This window comes from Crocodylus siamensis, chromosome 3 (genome assembly GCF_052110815.1).
Source record: "Crocodylus siamensis isolate JL-2025a chromosome 3, ASM5211081v1, whole genome shotgun sequence".
NCBI lineage: Eukaryota > Metazoa > Chordata > Crocodylia > Crocodylidae > Crocodylus > Crocodylus siamensis.
Window position 1 is genome coordinate 244,606,326 of NC_143397.1, and position 18,293 is coordinate 244,624,618.

The 18,293-nt window shown below is 42.4% G+C and overlaps 1 protein-coding gene across 3 annotated transcripts in view; it reads right to left on the minus strand.

The window, feature by feature from the left end:
- ASAP1 (ArfGAP with SH3 domain, ankyrin repeat and PH domain 1) overlaps window positions 1-18,293 on the minus strand; it is a 296,405-nt gene that overhangs the window by 3,163 nt on the left and 274,949 nt on the right. For all 3 annotated transcript variants that reach the window (XM_090040654.1, XM_090040655.1, XM_090040656.1), the window contains 4 exons: window positions 14,511-14,577; window positions 10,661-10,719; window positions 4,631-5,133; window positions 2,197-2,319 (listed from right to left, as the gene is read on the minus strand). In XM_090040654.1, coding sequence (XP_089896780.1) covers window positions 2,197-2,319; window positions 4,631-5,133; window positions 10,661-10,719; window positions 14,511-14,577 — 752 coding nt within the window. The remainder of the gene's footprint in view (window positions 1-2,196; window positions 2,320-4,630; window positions 5,134-10,660; window positions 10,720-14,510; window positions 14,578-18,293) is intronic.

The window sequence follows — 18,293 nt, forward strand, 5'->3', positions numbered from 1 at the left end:
GGGCATACAGCCTTAACCAGACAGTGCTTCATTCACAGACTCCACCGATCTGAGAAGGTTACTGGTTCTAGCATTTATTCCTGTTTTGTGGAGCTGGTGGATTGACTCGGCTGGTTTTCAGGCAGCTAAGGGGTTAGATAACAGGTAGACCTCAGTGAACCTTCACAGGGCCTCCGGCTCCAGAAATGATCTGCCTTTTGCACCTGACATCTGTGGACAACATCAGAGGTTGAAACCATCCTGTATCTGTAACAAGAGGGTCCCGATTCCAACTGTGGTCTTTGAGCACTGTTGTAATAAAATCCTTTGCCAAATAAAACAATTAACTGCAAGCCATCCTCTCCAAATTTCCTTGCATCAACACTTGCCTTTAAGTAAAGCACATGAAACAGAGTTTTCCTTGTTCTAAACAAGTAAGAAGAAGATTTGTAATTTAAGGAGGAAAAAGAGAAACATTTTCTCAGATACTGAAACAGGACATGTTGAATATATTAAGGTTACAACAACAGAGGGGTCATTAGACCTGTAGTTCTGCTTTGAGTCAAAGATACAGAAGCGATGAATTCTCTGCAAACATACCGATAAGGACTATTGTCATCAATGATCAACTGATAACATGCAAGGTCCTCGGGCCATCTGATGTCAATGGAATTGTTACTATTCACATGCACATGAGATAACCCCTCTACTTACATCAGCAGAATTCAGTGCCAGTACAAATTCATGAGGCAATTCCACTGGCTTCATTATAACTGTGCATTACAAGTTCATTAGGATCTCTGACTTAGCAAGGAAATCACCAAATTCTCTTTTCAAGATCTAGAGAAAACTGACATCCAAGCCATTTTTTAATATTCTGCAGCTGTTGTACTGTTCTTTATGCCAAATGCATTTAATGGTGCTTATATCATTAGGAGACCAGCTAAATATAACAGAGCAGTTACCTGTAAAAGCACGGACCTTTGCCTACTCCCTCTGTTGCCATTTCTCCCCCACTTTGGCCGAGGCATTCCCCTTTCTGATATTTTGTCCTGGGTCTGAATCCTATTACTCTCTGGGCTTCCTGTCAGTTGATGAAAATAAACCTTGTGTGTGGTGCAGAACCCACTCAGCCTGGGCAGCACTGCAGGTGGACAGCTGGACTAACAGCTGTCAAGACAGCACAGAAGTTGGAATCGCATTTTTATTAATAAAACCTGTCTCATTTCCCCAAGCTGCAGCTGTGAGGAAGAGAGGCAGGATTCATTAGGGCTTGGGGGGAAGCCAGCGGACAGTGAATGGAGGACTGGGTCCTCTGACTGGGTGTGAGGTTCAAAGCAGAGGACCAAAGACTGGATCAGGTCCAGAGAGGCTGTGGAGAAGGAAGAGGCTGATCCACAAGGGAGACCAGAGGGGAAGCAGGAATAATAACTGTTGGGTAGGGAAATTGCTGATAAGCAGCATACCATTTATGCAGGAAAACCAGCAGTGCATGGGATTAATGATGATAATCAGGTGGATTCCCAACCACTCTAACAAGTGCATTCAACATTTCTGGAAGACTGGATTCATAGACTGCCATTGCCAATAATAATAATAATAATAAAAGCAGATCCAACACCTCCAAATTTGATGGAAAGCTGGTATATTCCAAAGACAAAGTATTGCATGTCAGATGCATCTTTCTGAGCAAGCCAGAGCCATCCCCTGGCCAGGGTGTTTTTAGCAGCTTTTAGGGGAGAGGCAGAACCCAGAAATTCCCCTCCCCATATTCCCCTTCTCCAGTTTAAACCCTGGCTACAAGTCTAAGTCACTACTACTGCTTGAGGCTTTTGACAGAAGATGTTATGCAAGTCACATTCCATTCTTGACATGGTGTCATCGTCTACTTTCTCCTAGACCTGCAGAAGGGTTAAATGAATACGGAAAAGCACAACACAAGTATCCAGGCAGTGTCTGGTCTCTCAGGAAGCTCACCCAATTAAGCAACTGTGTAAAGCCAATTGTAAGTTTTGAGGCTAACTTCTTCTGGATCGGGGGGGATCATTTAAATACTATATATATCTGTTTTAAGAAACTAGATGGGACTGATGTTCAGGACCTTTAAATAAGTCAAACAAGGTGTATAAGTATGAACAAGTTAGCTGCTGCTCAACTGACATGACAACCAGAAGAGCATCAGTCCCTCAGCATCTTCATAAAAGGACAGATACTCACCCACCACTCTTGGTCCTCTTCACCAGTTACAATAATTACTTCTCCTTCAACAAAGGTAAGCTCATCATCATTATCTGCTTGGCAGTCATAAATGGTCTTTACTCTTCTGACTTTGTTTTTCCCCTTAAAAAAAGTAAAAGTTTAAGGTTAAGGAGCTCAGAGAAAGGGATAATAGAATTTAAACAGCTTTGGACTCTCTTTTATTCTCCAAAACCCCTTTATGTCATCAGTCATTTGTCTCTGACTGCAAACCAAAAAGGATAAAGAAGCTGCACTGGTAAAGTGATGGTAAAGAAGTTTCATCAAGGATTTTAACCAAGTTTAGTGGCTGTCATCGTTTGTACTTAAAACTACACATTTCAGAAAACCCAGCATCTAACATACTACTTTATTAAATTATTTTGCACTGAAATGATATCAGAGCCATTGTTAGTAGTATTTTCTGCTTAGGCTGGAAAGCAATTCTGACAACAGCTTTGATATCATTTCAGTCCACACACTTACCTTTTAACACAGACTAGAAATAAAAATGCCCTCTGATTTTCAGAAGCTTCAGGGGCCGAAGAAAATAGCAAATATAAATCCCACTATTTAAAACTGTCTCTAGAAGTTCTGGATCCCAGCCCACACTGCATTCTTTGATTCAGGTCTAGATGCAAACCAAAATCTGAAAACTGTATGAGATTTTCACCCAAGATACTAGAAATCTCATATGAAATCTAATTTCAGAAGACTACAAACCGTGTAATACTGACAACATAAGCCACTGATAAGATAATCGACTCTGAAACCAAAACATGATCTCTAGGTCTATTTCTGCCCATAGTTAAGAATTTGTATCAAAGCACTGCCCCATTAGCTCAGCTCTAGACAGCTATATGTGCATGGTAGAATTTGTCTGCTTCTATACATTGAATTTCTATCACCACTCAGATGGAAGGTACCATACAGGACAGGAACAATGGGGAAAAGATCAGAAAAAGATCTGTGCAGAAAGCTATTAATAATAATCCTCCCAGATCATTTGAATATGTGTACGTAGCTTCAGTCTGTAAATACAATGGAAGGAAACAACCTCTACCATCTACGGTGTATTATTTTTTTTCTAGTTCAAGCAAAAGTCTGTAAACAGTTGGATTCCTATACATATCTCAAGGTATCAGGATGTGAAAGAAAGCGACTGACATTGCTCCAGGTAGTTGGTACTTTGTTATTAGTAGCTTTGCTGACATTTTAGTAATCTATTCCCTTTAACTCGTGGAAGTGATGGAAAGGTGAATTCAAGCCTGAGGTGGTCTACATTTCTGCAAAGGACTAAGAGCTGGATTTTAAAAGAGGGCATATTTTCAGAGTTGATTGGAACAGTCAGGTGTAAAGAAACTGAAATATTTTCAAAGCATTTAATTTTCCCCTTTGTTAGCAAGTCCCTTACCCCAAAATGTATATAGGAGTTTTTTAGTGGCACTGAGACCATTTTTCCTCTCTGTAAATCCCATTTAACTCCTTATTAATAGTACTCGGTCAAAGCTGCTGTACACTTCTGAAATACCCAATTTCCTAAACTGGTTAACAAATGAACGTTTGCTTGCATAGTCAGTGGCTAAACAGAATCAAAGGGATTGGGCAGATGACACTAGCATTATTGGCTCTCACTGCAGATCTTGATCTTACATGGAAATGGAGACAAGGGAAGACATGTTTGAGATGGGTTCATGTCTCCCAACAGCCACACTGCCAGCCAATGGGAATTGACCACGTGTGCGCACACAGGAAGATGAGCTGGGTATGGAAACCCCGGTGTGCCCCCTACTACAATTTGTGAATGCCAGCTTTTATATGGGGACAGTCCAACATAGCTGATGTAAAAATAAATGCAAGCTGAAGGTTCAGTGGTTCATTCTCAGAACATTTCAAATGGCCCAAGCGATTATCTGTATTTTAAAATATATGAAAATATTTCAAAAGGCTAATGTATTTGCCTTTCTTCATGGAGTGAGAAAAGGAGCATGTAGAGGTCAGTTTGCCCCACTATTTTTCAGGTAAATAAATAGATGGGTTAGAAGTAGCATTGAGGGCTGGATCTGACCCAAAGGCCAGCGGCTCTAAGCACAGAAAACTCCCTTAATTCAGAAACAGAATTTGTTCCCTTCATGATGCCAAAACCAAGTGGTGAATTCAAATATACTGCCATGCTCCTAGTCCTGGCCTTTTGTGTTCCTTATCCTCATTTTGGCATGTAGGAACCTTTGTCATCACCATCATTACCTGCTGAAACCATTCGAGAGCACACAAGTCCACCTGCACCTTCACTGGAGTGCAGTGTCACCAGTATTGTGCACTGAAACCCAATATACATCTTGCAAATTTAGCCCTAAGACCACTTCAAAGCTTGCCACAAGGCTTATAAACAAAGTGACATCGTACAGCTACCTACCATGTTTATTTTCCTGGGGAGCGGCACGGGGGTCTCTGGGAGGCTGTGCGCTAAGTCATTAGCATCTTCAGATGGTTGTTTTTGGACGGCGTCTCTAGACTGTGCATTTGGAGAGAGATCCAAGGAGTGAGATTTCTGATTGGTCTCAGTGGGTGGAGGCTTTGGAGATGCTTCTCTGGCTTGAGTTTTAGCCAACACCTCTCCTAGCTGAGGTTTGGGAGGAAGGTCCTTCATTTGTGGCTTTGGAGGTAAGTCTCCAAGTTGTGGTTTTGGTGGCAAGTCTCCTAGTTGAGGTTTTGGGGGGAGCTCTCCTGGTTTGGGGGGTAAATCTCCAATTTGAGGTTTCTGGGTTTGTTCCATAGGTTGAGACTTTGGGGGCAAGTCTCCAGGTTGTGGTTTCTGTGGCAGATCGATAGACTGCGAAGACTTCAGGAAGATTTCTGCATGCGGACTCGGTTTATCTATTGAAAGATGATGACTGGTTTCTATTTTTCTTAGTGCCACTGAAAGAGAAAAAAAAACCCCAAAACATTTTCACATGCATTACACAATCTCCTTTTCTCATATTACTTTAAGGAAAGGGGCCTTAAACGTAAGAGATGATTCTCTGTAGAAGGAAGAAATTCTCTTTTTCAGGCAATCAAAATACAGGCTGCTGTAACTGAAATTCCCTCTCCAAACTCAAGAATAGATATCTGTAATTAAGCATAACTAAAGAAAGCTCAAGACCTAGCAGGTGTCTGGTTTAAGATGTAATTTACACATCTTTGAAATAAATTCTCTCCAAACAAACAAATGGACTTCGTAAACATTTTCTGTGATGTTCAATTAGCATTTTTTAGTGGCACTTTGCTTTCACCTCTCAGAGTTTTCAGTTCTGCTTTACTTACATGACTGCAGTTAACTATGTTTTTTTAAGCACATCTGTCCAGAATCTGATGCTGATAGGGAAAAAAATAAGCTGTTGATGAAAACATCATGTTTTGACTTAGAGTAAAAACAACAAACAACTGTTCAGTGTTCACCATTTGCTTTTAGGTCAAGCAGTGCTATAGAGAATAACTCCAAGAATGTAAACCTACTACACATGCTATCACAATATAATCTACTAGAAGAACACTTTAGTGCCATTATATGCGACTAATCTGAATTGAAGATGAAAACCACGCATGATTTCCACAACATTTTCCAACACATGGAAAAAAACCATCTAGCCATACGTGTGCAAATGACCCCAACTTCTGGGCACACATTGTAGCACATCTACAAACATATTAATTCGAGGTTGAAACTCAGGCCCAGAAAAAAATTTTCACGGCAATTCTGATGCAAAATACATTGTACTGAATGTCAATACATACCTAGATAAGATAAGTGCATAATTTACTTAATTGCACAGCACAATGCCAGTCCCTATTTTTAGTTAATAACATGACTAATAACAAACATAATGAATTAATAACAAATATTAGTTAAGGGCATAAGCTATCTGAATACAATATACACCTTTCAGTCCTGCTGTCTACTTTGTCAATTAGCTGTACCCTGATTAGCTGTACAGAAAAGGTGAGGGAGAGGCAGCTGTCAATGGGCTGCCATTAAGAGCCCTGAACATGATGAGAGCAAGTGACTTGCAGGGCTGCTACCCACCCCCGTTTCCACGGCGTCCAATAGCAGCCACAAGATGGAGTATTAGAGGCCTGGAAGATGACAAACTGTCAGTTTGAGGGCTGCTAACACAGCAGAACTGGCAACGTGGTGTCACTTCCTGAGCACTGTTTACATTAAATTCAGATAACAATGTACTCAAGAGTAAATGCATAGCACTTTTTCACTCCTGAGTGTATTCCTAAGTACAAGAGTAGCCTATAAAGTATCTTCCCTCTAAAATGATGCTATAGCTTAGGATGCCAGTTTTGGTGTTGGGTCACCAATCCATCAAAAGCTGGAACAACTATTTGCTTTGCTTTCACAGTTTTGCATATAGCCCCAAATTAACTAGCCTGTGATTGTGGCAAACTCTAAATTAATATTAGAACAAGTGAAAGTAGATGTCTTTCACTTTAATGTGTACCATCTCCATGATGTTTTGAAGGGATATTGTCATACTGTAATAATTAAGCCCAAATACCTGCTGACGGAATGAATTTATCATTTTCATTTCCCTTTTATCATTTTTGCATTTTTCTCACTCTGCAGAACCAAAGTAGGTACCAGCTTCCCTTGCTGGTGTTCAGACTCAACCAAATGTTTTTATTATCCATTCGCACAGTGGCGCACACAATGTTACAGCCATTTTTGTTTTCGCCGTCTTTCACCTTCATTCTGGGACAGATCGTCACAGATTCCATGGACCAAACATCCTCTCACTCTTCAGCTGGCCTCACTTCTGCAAATGTTGTTCCTACAAACTGCGAGTGCAGGAAGGGCTCCTCAGTCCAGTGGCACACCATGATTTGCATCACACTGTACACTACTGCTAGGATGTCAGTCTTATGCACTCCAGCCTTTATGGTTTACCAAACACTCACTTGTATCTTGTCCTAGTGCTTAGGAGGACTAGTCATGGAACATGGTCCCTCTCTCCCCCCCACTGTAGAAATACAGAATAAGGCCAGTCCTCACCCCAAAATGTTTACCAACCAAGGCAGAGTCAACAAAAGCTTGTGTGCGTCTAACCCAAAGGGACTTCGAGGCAACAGGATGCAGATTTCTGCTAGTTGAGGAACGCATTTCATGAAAGACATAAGTTAAGCCCCTACCACTACATGGCAGCTGTCAGAAGGCATACGTGGACAGTTCCTCTTTTCTGTCAGCCTTCTCGTTCCTCCAGAAGCCGTCCCCCAGTGCCTCATACTGACTACTCTGGACACTGGTTTGAACTCAAACTGAGCAGGAGCTGCCTCCATCTCTTGCCCCCATTTTAAAATCTCTTCACCATTCAGAAAATACTAAGTGCCAGCCAGCACACGTGAGAGAAAATGAACGTGGATTTCAGTAGGGACATTGGGGCTCCCGGCCCCCATGCTCCTACCTGAAGCAGTAGAAAGGGCTGTTCAAAACCAGCTCCACAGAAACCTCCAAAACTACAACCTCTAAAAGAAGCCTGCAAATAACGTACAAGCAAAAGGCCGCAAGAGGAACAAGAATCAGTGCCAAGCCCAGCCAAAGGCATATCACCAGGGGGTCCTGCAGAATGTGCAGTGGTCTGGAACGCCCCTAGGACAAGGCCTGCCCTGCAGGAGCATCACTGAGTTAGATGCAGGGTGAGACATGCAGCTGAGGAGATAGCAACTATATCCCAAACCCTGGGGCATCTGTCTCATATTGGCTATGCTTCTGCTTTGGCCCAGGAATCCTTGGTTGCCTGGACAGAAACAGCCCTTTGATGCTCAGGAAAGCTTCCAAGAAGTGCTCCAGGAGAACTGCTCCATCGTCCCTCTATGGTTCTGCCTGCAGCCTTATTTCTCCCCTCATGGTAAGGCACCCCCTTTCCATACCACTCACTGGGCGCTTCAGCAGGAACCTCTGCTGAAAACAGTCAAGCAGTGTAGGGGCCCGGGCACTTTTTGGTACCTGTGGCATTTGGTTTTGCTGTGTGTTGGCTACCCTTTGCTAGGAAAGCCAACCAGAAAAACAGGAACACAGGACTGGAAGAGTTCCCCTGAGCAATCGAGAGTGGCTGCCTGTACGGTTCAGTACCTGCTGAGGTGTAGTGGCTTAAAGCCCGCTTTATGGAAATGGGAGTCTCCCTAGCTTGCTCTGAGGGCCTTATAGCTAAAGGCAAGCAAAACTCAGGGGCATCTGAACCCCAAGCCTCCAGGCTTGGGCATCCTATTTGCAGGCTCACCAAAGGATTTGGAAACATCTGAAGCCCCAGATTGGGGTGGAGGATGTTTGCTGGTAGTAGGGCCACTTATGGTTCTGGACTGACTCACGGATTTGGAATTGATTTGGCCAATTGGCTGGGAATACAGAAATTAAATAAATAAATAAATAAATCAAAGACCTCCCAGAAATAGCCTGCAAAGGCTTTTTGTTGTTGTTGCCGTAGCCCTAGCTGAAGTCCCTAGCAAACTTCTCCATATATAGGTACAGGCCTACCACTTAGCACTAGAGACATCGTAATGACACTAGCCTGTTGGCACTTTGTCCAGAAATATCTTGAACTTTTCTTTCTTCAGAATTCTGCAGGCCCCATTTTAACTGTTTCAGGATCGTTTGCACATGTTATGTTGGCTGCATGAGAGTTACTTATTATGTCCATTTGCTCTCTCAAATTTGAAACCACGTTACCTCTGTTTGATGCTATATCAAATCCAAAATGGATTCCAGGCCCAGTTTTGATTGGCAAAGTAACTGACAGTTATACATGTGCTCTCCTCTGTCCACAAAACCCACACTACCCTTGAGGCTGGAGGCCTGAGCTCAGATGTGTCACTGAACTGTTCTGCTAGGGTCTGAATGCAACAGTGTGCTTTGCTTTTAGCATTTATGTCTGACTGCTCAGAACAAAACAAAAACAAAATCAAATCAGTGGACAGCCGCTGCATCACTTCCTTGCTAACCTAGGCACAAAGTTTCCCTCCAGCCTTATGCATGCTGCTCAGACCACAAAAGGCAACAACAACCAGAGAGAAGTTGCCTTGCTGAGGTGGAGCCTTGTCACGAGACATCCCCAGTGCCCTTCAGTGCTCAGAGATGCTCTCGCCTGCCATCCTGCATGGTCTAGTCTCTTAAACCTCTCTCCTTGCAGCTGACCAATGTATGGCTTCATGGGGCAGGACAGGATAGGTTATACTGGGTTTTCTGTGACTAATATAGGTATTTCAATGCTCCACATATCAGTGGTTGGGGAAAAACACCCGTTTGAAACTTCTGGAAGAGGTGGCAATGCAGCCTTAGGCTGGGAATGCTGGGTGCTTGAGAGCATGCAGCAAGCTCTTCCGCTGTAACCGTTACCTGTAGCCACACAAATGTTGCAGCGGCAACACTGCACTTCTCCAGGGGAGCAGCCTGCACAGAGGAGGAATGCCATGTTCCGCTGCAGGTGTGTCTAGTGCGGTCTGCTGATGGCGCACGTGCACCCTTAGACACAACTGAAACATTTTATCCCTAGGCCATTAGTTAAGGTGTCAGCTGCTGCTACTAACAGATTTCCACGTGCATTTAATGATCTTCGACTTCTTTTCTTCTATCTTATGTTCTTTCTTTTATTTTCTTCTGGGGACAAAGGAAGGAGGAAAGCCAGCAAGGGAGAGGAGCAGCTACTACCATCTTGCCAAACCTGCTCACTTCCTTTGAGTTTGGATGCCACACTCTCCTCTCTTTTAACAATTTTTCTCCTATGTCCCAAATCCCTTGATTCATGTACTGCTAGATTCCTTCCACCTACTCCCAACCCTGTAAAAAAGGCTAGATTAATTTGATAACCATCACCATTATTTGGAGTCATTCAAGATGTTAATGGCAAACAAGTCTCGTAATTCAAAAGCATACACACTGGAGATGCTTTCCTCCGTAGGCAGCATACACAACTGATTTTACTACTCGGTGATCTTTTTTAGTGTTGAAAAAGTCAGGGAATGTAATCAGTTCAGTTCAAAGGTGAGTGCCAAAGTTATTTAGGTCATGTTTGTACTGTTTCCCTGCTACCCCCAGGACTGGGACTAAGAAAATACCTCAGATTCCAGGTTGCACTGGTAGAGAGGGTCAGGAATCTCTCTGTGGATCCTGAGGCATAAGTCTGAACTTTGCTCCATAGTTATGTTAAAAGGCCCTCACTAGTCCACCCAAATGGGTACCTGATCGTTTGGGCTGGGGAGTGAAAGACAGCTGATGTGATGCGAGTCACATTACTCCCTGGTGTGCCATTCCACTGCAGAACCTGGTGTATATAAAACACGTTTGTCCTATGTGCTGCTGTTAGTTCAAGGGGCTGAAGCAATGGGCTGATTCACTTTCCCAGTCTTTTGGATATCAACAATTATGTAAACGCTTAAAAATAAATAACTAAAAATAACCCCTTACCTTTCTGAGGTAGTTTAGGAAGAACTCTCGGTCCAAGTGCAGTCTTTGCAGTCCCAGTGCTAATCAAGAGAAATGAACTGTCAGAACTTAAAGTGATGGCACATTGCTAATTACACCAATCTACCATTCAGAAAAATCCAGTAAGTAAATTACAGTAAGATTTCATGCCTAACCAATACACACACTACGCTCTCCCTGGAACAGGAACATGCTCTTCATCAAAACCAGTCTTGCACTGAAGTGACCCAAAGAACCTTGTCTGCCTACATCCTTAGACAACACAGCTACATCCTTTGAACACTGTAGTTTTAACAATAACTATATTTTCTCTTTTCCAAAAGCACAGTACGTATCAGCATGCTACTCTTTTATGTAACTGGAGAATTACCCCAAACTTTATTCAGGTCATATTTACACTGATTTACCAGAATCACTTTTATAGTGTTGAATACTGGTAACTCCACTGGCAAAACTACATTTTGGAAAGGTACAACAATGACTTCCATGCCAAATGAAGTGGACTATTCTAGTAAAACCAGAGTTTTGTCGATACAGTTGTGTCTAAACCAGCATTTCTGGCAGGTAGTGTCAAGGGACCACAACTTTTCCCAACCCTAACTGACCAATATCATGCACGTAGAAGTACTGATCCAGTCCAAATAAAAAAAGACAATTTCCAGAATGTACCTGTTTTAAATGGGTAAATGTGAATAAAACAGTACATACCAAAAAGTACTACTATGCATTCATAATATGTCACAGGTCACAAAAGAAAGATGAGCAGAAACATTGTTTCTTTAAATTTTAATGACCTGATGAAGAATGTGTTGCATTTGAAAGCTGTCTATTCCAACCATACAGCTGGTCTAATAAAAGACAGCATCCTAAGAAATCCTTGCCTCTTGCAAAATTTTTGGACTATCATGACTACAACATCACTATTAAGTTTTAAGTCCTCTTATAACTGATGCTGTATTCAGAGGCATAATTCAAGGATAAAAAATGTGTTGTAAGAGCATAATCCAAGGATAAAAGACATGTTGTAAAAGATAATCTCAACATGTGGTGTGAAACTGCCCAAAATATACACTATAAGACAATGGTGAGGGTATATCTGATGGACTGTCATGGTTTTGTACAAGGGCGAGTGCTCATTTTATGGAACATTCTGAAAAAGTAGAGTACGTCTCTTCCATTTTTAATAGCAAAGGCACCACTGAATATATTAATAGATTAGGGAATTTAGCTACTGCATGTCTGTGAGCAGATACTGTTAAAAATTGGAAACGCTCCACTCTAGACACAAGCACAATAGTTGACCCTGTTTGTTCAGACTACTGAACTTGTAAAAGCATTTGGCTCATTAACTCTGTTTATTCCTACCAAACTACCATTTGGCCCAGGACCAACCAAACCCTGCCAAGATAGGAAAAATTACTGAACTGTTATTCTGCTTTTCTGAAGTTATCATTCTAACAGGATTTTCACTTCAGGGTCTTGGCTCCTTTACACAATACTGACAGGACTCCCTGCCTGCTTAAGGTTTTGTGCCCCCTTTAAAACAGTGATAAATGGAATATGATAGTAGTGGCCATCACAGGTTGCAAAGATCTCATGTTGTACCACCATGAACAATTTTATGGTGGCACAAAACCCAAGCGAGCAGACATCTTAGCCTTTTGGTGCAGCACAAATGCCCAAATTTGCAAGTGTGATGATTTGTAGTCACAGTTTGTGCTGCCTTTTCACCCCAATAGGTGTTCACTTATTCTGGGAGAAGATAGGCAGCCCAGAGCTGGCCGCTAGGGCTATGTGAAGCTTCGGTTCCTGATTAGATTTGGAGAAGATTCAGCCTGATTCAGTGACGAAATCTTCAAATTTGAATAGAATCAGGAGACCGATAAAAAGGTCCAAATTGATTCAAAGCTCTCTGAATTGATTCAGAAAAGATTCGGGCACTCGCCACTGCAGGGAGCTGGACCCAGACTCCATGCTGATAAGTGGGGAGAAGCAGGGGCGGGGGGGGGACCATGGGGGGGAACCCTGCCAGGCCCCATCCCCTGCCTGCTCCCTCAGCCCCCCCGAGCAGCCCCCAAACATCTGCCCACTCTTCCAGCCCTGTCAATGGCTGCCCCATCCAGCCCCCATGCCCCAGCTCTTTATAAAAAAAAAAAAAAAAAAAAAAAAAAAAAAAAAAAGCCCCACACTCACCAGCTGCTACAGCAGCTGTTGGGGTTTCTGTGGGCTCATGGCAGAGCCCCCTCACACGGTGTGGGGTAGTGGAGGGCAGCAGGGATCCCCACCCTGCCTGGCAGGAGCTGGTGAGTGCGGGGCAGTCACTGATGGGGCTAGGAGAGTGGGCAGGGGATGGGGCCTGCTCAATTCAGAGATCTGGCTGATTTGGCAGCAACCGAATCTCCGATTTGGACAGTGATTCGACTCACTAAATTGAATCACTGTCCCCCAAATCCGAAGTGAATACTAGCCGCTTCGCACCGGCCTACTGGCCACACTCTCGAGCTGCCCAGGCCGGCACCACTCCCAGGTCTTTGGGGGCCTGATGCAATGCACCCTGGGGATTCCTGCAGCATGCATATTAAGCTGCCATGCCCTGACTCAGGGAGCACACCTGCAAGCAGGGGATCCTGGGGGCACTGCCACAAGCAGGGGAACCAAGCTGGGGCATGGCACCATTCCTGGAGCCCCAGGAACAGCAGGGGTCCGCCCCGAGGAACAATGACCCTAGCGACATCTGTAGACATGAATGAAATAGATCACCTGTGCTGGGTGATCCTGCTCCAAACACAACATCTGTTTATACCCACACAGCATCATGTGGTTAACAACTATACTTCAGGAACCCACGCATCATCCCCAATGGCTTGGGAGACAAGAGTCATGAAGAAAAAAACCCCAATTAATAGAATAAAAAACTGCCTCCAAATAAAAACCCAGGAGAAAAAAAAATCATTTAAAAATAGATCAAATCAATGAGGATGTGGGCAGCTGAGTGGCAATACTGTCAGGATATCAAAGCAGGATTCAATCAGTTTTCTGTTGCAATTTTCTGTTGCCTTAAAGAACTGGGATTTGCAATGTTAATAATGCCTTATAGTCAGTTCCTAGGTTTATCTTAAAGAAACACAAATGTGTTGTTATATAGCCACACATTTGCAACAAAAACCTGCCCGCCCACCTTCAAACAGTAGTCAGCGTTTGAAACGGCCTTTCAGAGCCACAGCACGTCTAACCCTTTAGCTAACAACACAGTAACTACATTGGCTCGCGGTGACAGTAGTCTACTATCCTTTCTGTTACAGAAGGGGAAGGGGGAAGATACTAAACTGGCACGAACAGTCAGCGTTAAAGACAGCATATCTCCTCACACTTATCCCTGGCAGGCTGAGAAACGATGCAGGCAAAATGGATGCGACTCAAGTCAGCTGTGTTACAGAAATAGGCTCCACCTCAAATGAGTGATCTGCAACCTTTTGATACTCTACAGTAGGGGCAAGAAGCATTGCTTAGTAAAAATGATCAAATTATGTAGTAGTTTAAATGTCAGAAGATGCGAGTGTACAGTTCACGGTTGCCTGGATCAGAACCTAGTGCAACAACATTTCTGTGTTCCATTTTGATGCAACCGCAGTATTTGCTGCTACTGTTCATCCCTACCATACAGTGTTTCAGTTCTGCAAATATGACTGTAGGAAACATGTTTAGAAAACGTATAGACAAGGGCTAGTTAGGGTCTATTTTGGTAAAGGATGATTCATGATTCACATGTCAGCGACATCTGGAAGGATTTTCAAGCCCATCGTTAACAAACACAAACAGTTACAAATCTTACCTTGATTGCTGAGACATCCCCTCAAACTTGTTTGCAGTCTTAGTCGAAGATGGGCCCAAATCATTACCTAAGGGGCAAAAATGATTAGGTTATTTGCATTTTTAATAGAGATAAAAAACCTTAACATATAAGAGTAAGTATCATTACATAAACCAGAGGTGGCCAACTTGCAGGACACATACTACAGGTGGCATGGGCAGTTTCCACGTGTGGTACAAGGCAGGCTGGGGAGTGGAAAGGCAGGGCAGAGACAGTGCAGAAAGCAGAGCAGCAGAGGAGGCAGGGAGCAGAAGGCAGAGAAGCAGATGGGGCAGAGGAAGGGGATCAGAGTGACACTCAGGCAGAGTGCAAGGTTAATTTGTGGCGTGCATGCCTGTGTAACATATACAGCAGGCCATCCTAGATAATCATACAGTCCCCGCTAATCTTAAAATGTATGAAACTACGAATGAACGTTTCACTTTCATGTATGCATAAACGAGCTAATAGTCAGTGTATTTGGAACAACAGTTGCTGGTAGTGGGAAAAAGGCCAGCCTCATACAGCCAGCATTGCAGGGAATTTCCTTTGAATTCAAAGTTAATTTTTGCAGAAACTGGAAAAAAATCTATATAAAACTCTCCCCTTAAGTTCATGGGAAGGCGCTACAGTGAAATAAAGAAAAAAAATCAACTTCTTCCTTTAGAAAGTACACAGTCTTTTAAACCCATTATAAATTAGCGCTTACTTAGGAAATGCTGATTCTGTAGGGGTAGGTATATATTCAAGGGTAGTCTACATAGTAAGTACCCCAGAATACTTTTTTCCAGATAAAGAGAGAGGCAAGGATGTCTCTTGTACTGGACCAACTGCATTGTTACCTCTTGAATATTTCCTGGACCATCATGGCTACAGCATTAGCCCAACTCTTCCAAATAACTCCCTGTGTGAATGTTCTTATTCCAGATTAAGATTGCCTTATTCCAATTATCTTAATCTATTTTGGAAAATAGGGCACTAATCAGAACTAGCTATTCCTCTTTAAATATATATTCCATTTTAATCTGAATTAATTTCCCTATGTAGAAAAAACCCAGGTTTTACTGAACTCTGCCAGAAGGCGGTGAAAGCCAAAAATGAAGTCAGCACATCTGAGACCTCCTAACAGAGCGCTTCCCCTCCATTAATCATAAGCATCACGAAGACTTGTGCAGCTGCAGTTAAGAGTGCCTTCTATATTTGGGAGCCCTTATCACGATCAAATCCTCTTTCTGTAACGCCATTTCTGACAAGCCTTAAATTTGACAATAAAAGAATTAGACTAATGTGACTAGATCCCACGGTGCAAAAAAACTGTTAAATTAATTCTACAGAGGCTGAATTTACTAAACTGACAACTAATGATACACGCTAAGTAGTAATGTGCTTCCTACACAAAGAAACTGAGATTGACGTTTCCATTCCTAGCAAATGGAAGGATCAATAAAAGGATAGCAGCAAAAAATTTATTAAAATTTAATTTCTCTGCTCAATAATAGCTATGCCAACATGGAGACTAAAAAGTTAGTGACAGTACATAAATAGAGCATCAAGATTAGAAAAAAACAATAAAACATATTTAGCAATGTGGATGGGACATTGGTCTCATTCAGCATGGGTCTAAACTGTTTCCCATTAAGTCAGGGCTAAAAGTCCTATTAACCGCAAAGCAGCAGTTAGGCTCCGCTCAGCCCTCGGATACATTCTACCATTCACAAAAATGGATCTGGGGGCCCAGTATCCCAGCCAGGGGTGGGCTATGAAGGATTTCAGAACATCCCAAGTGAAGAGCCCTTTTTTATGCTGAGAGCTGTTGAAAGGCAACCTGTTCAACTTACAGTAGTAGAGAGAATGGTCTTTGCTCAAGGAATCATCTGCACTCAAAACTCAAGTACAGAATGCAAGTCCTTCAGTAATACCTGATTCAAAGCATTTCATGAGTTTCATTTATTTTAAATATATTTCAGAACAAGACCAGTGCCAAGACTGTATACATTTTTTCCAGTAGGACCCAATAGCTAATGTAACAAAGGTCTCCTAGTAATGGCAGAAAGGTCCAAATTAAATTTGGGTAACAATTTTGGAGTATTTTGAACTACTTATTTGGTCAGATGTAAAGCAAAAATTGGTCTTCTTGAAACCTTAACAGGTAAGATGCAGTTTAAGCACCAAAGAGGCTAGCAAAAAAGCCTATTAAAGATGCGAAGATGGAAACTAGCTTTGAAAGATTAAGCTATCAGACAGCAATCCCAAACCTTGAATGCAAATGCCATCTCTTGTAATTAAACGCCTTCTCCAAGTGAAAATTTAATTTCCCATTTAACAGACCTTAAAATCCCAAAAGACTTCCAAATTTTGTGGCACATTTTCAAAGGTACTGACTGCACTGCAGAGTACAGTTAGCTTGAGTTGAGCCACAGCAGACTGTAGAATAAACTAGCCTGCACTCATCTCCGCAATGCTGTGGCCAGGATGCTTGCCGTACCTAAGCTAACTCTGGACCACACTGCTATCTGCCATGTAGATATTTCATAGATTTATTTGAAAGGCTCTCAATCTGATTTACTGGTAATTCTACCGTTGTGAGCGGCACCACTCCTACTACTAGCACTTTTCATTGCATTTTAGCCTCTCATTTTACAACTAACGTTATCCTAGCTTTAAAAGGTCGGGGAAATTCTCTTGGTCAAAATTCAGGGAGAAGGAATTCATTTAGGTTATGATCTGTAAAAATATTCTTAATTTAGAACTGGCCATACATGTTTTAAGGTAGATACCACACAGTCTGTTTGACATCACGGACAGCATATACAGCATACTTGAAAGTACAAACATACACACACTTTAGTATGTCCCAACAAGCTTGAATTCAGGTTTCTGTCTCCTGTACAAAAGCTGTTTCTATTACTAACACTAGAGGCAATGCACATCATTAACGATTTTAAATTCTGCTGTTATCTAAGGAAGGAGAAAGTTTTTCAGCTCAAATTAAAAAAGCACTTAATGGCAGCAATATCTACTGGGTAAGATACAGAACCAACACAGGGCTTTTTCTATGTTCCTTGCTCTGCTACAGATTCACAGCTCTTTTTGGGTAAGTCTATAACCTTTGTCCCTCACTTATTCCAGCTGTAAGATTAAAATACTTTGAATTAAAACATATGTACGCACTCCTCTGTAAAAGTTTGACGTACATGGATGAAAAAACTAGATGTCAAGAACAAATGCTAAGCATTCATCTTCAATTCATTTATTTTTAAAGACTCAGCCAAATGATACTCAAACACTTGGTTTCTTTTAAATAAAACATTTCCAAATCTGCACTCATTGATTGCACTGTTACCCTTCTTTGAAACCAGAGTGGATAGCCAAAGGTTGGGGCCAGAGGCAACTGCTGTTAGTAGGGAAGCTGCTGATGGTATCATGGTGCAATCTTGCTTATTTGGAAAAAGGAATGTGCAAAGTCCCATTTTCCTGTGCGCAGGAAGGCTAGAATGGCACTTCAGCTCTCTCCTCAGAGGTCTAAGCTTTTCAGCCAGCACAGCACAAAAACCCTGAGATTTTCCTCAGGTCCACACTATTCTTGCACCCCTGACAGCGAGGCACAATGACCCAGATAATGGATTCCCTTTCCCCCTTCTGGCCTTACGAAAAGAAAGGCAGAGCAGAGCAAATCAGAAATGCCTGCCCGTAGGAGCAGCTGCAGGGGTAGCCATAGCAGGGGGTTTTTAACTTGAGTTTGTTCTTTGCCCTGTGGTGACCACC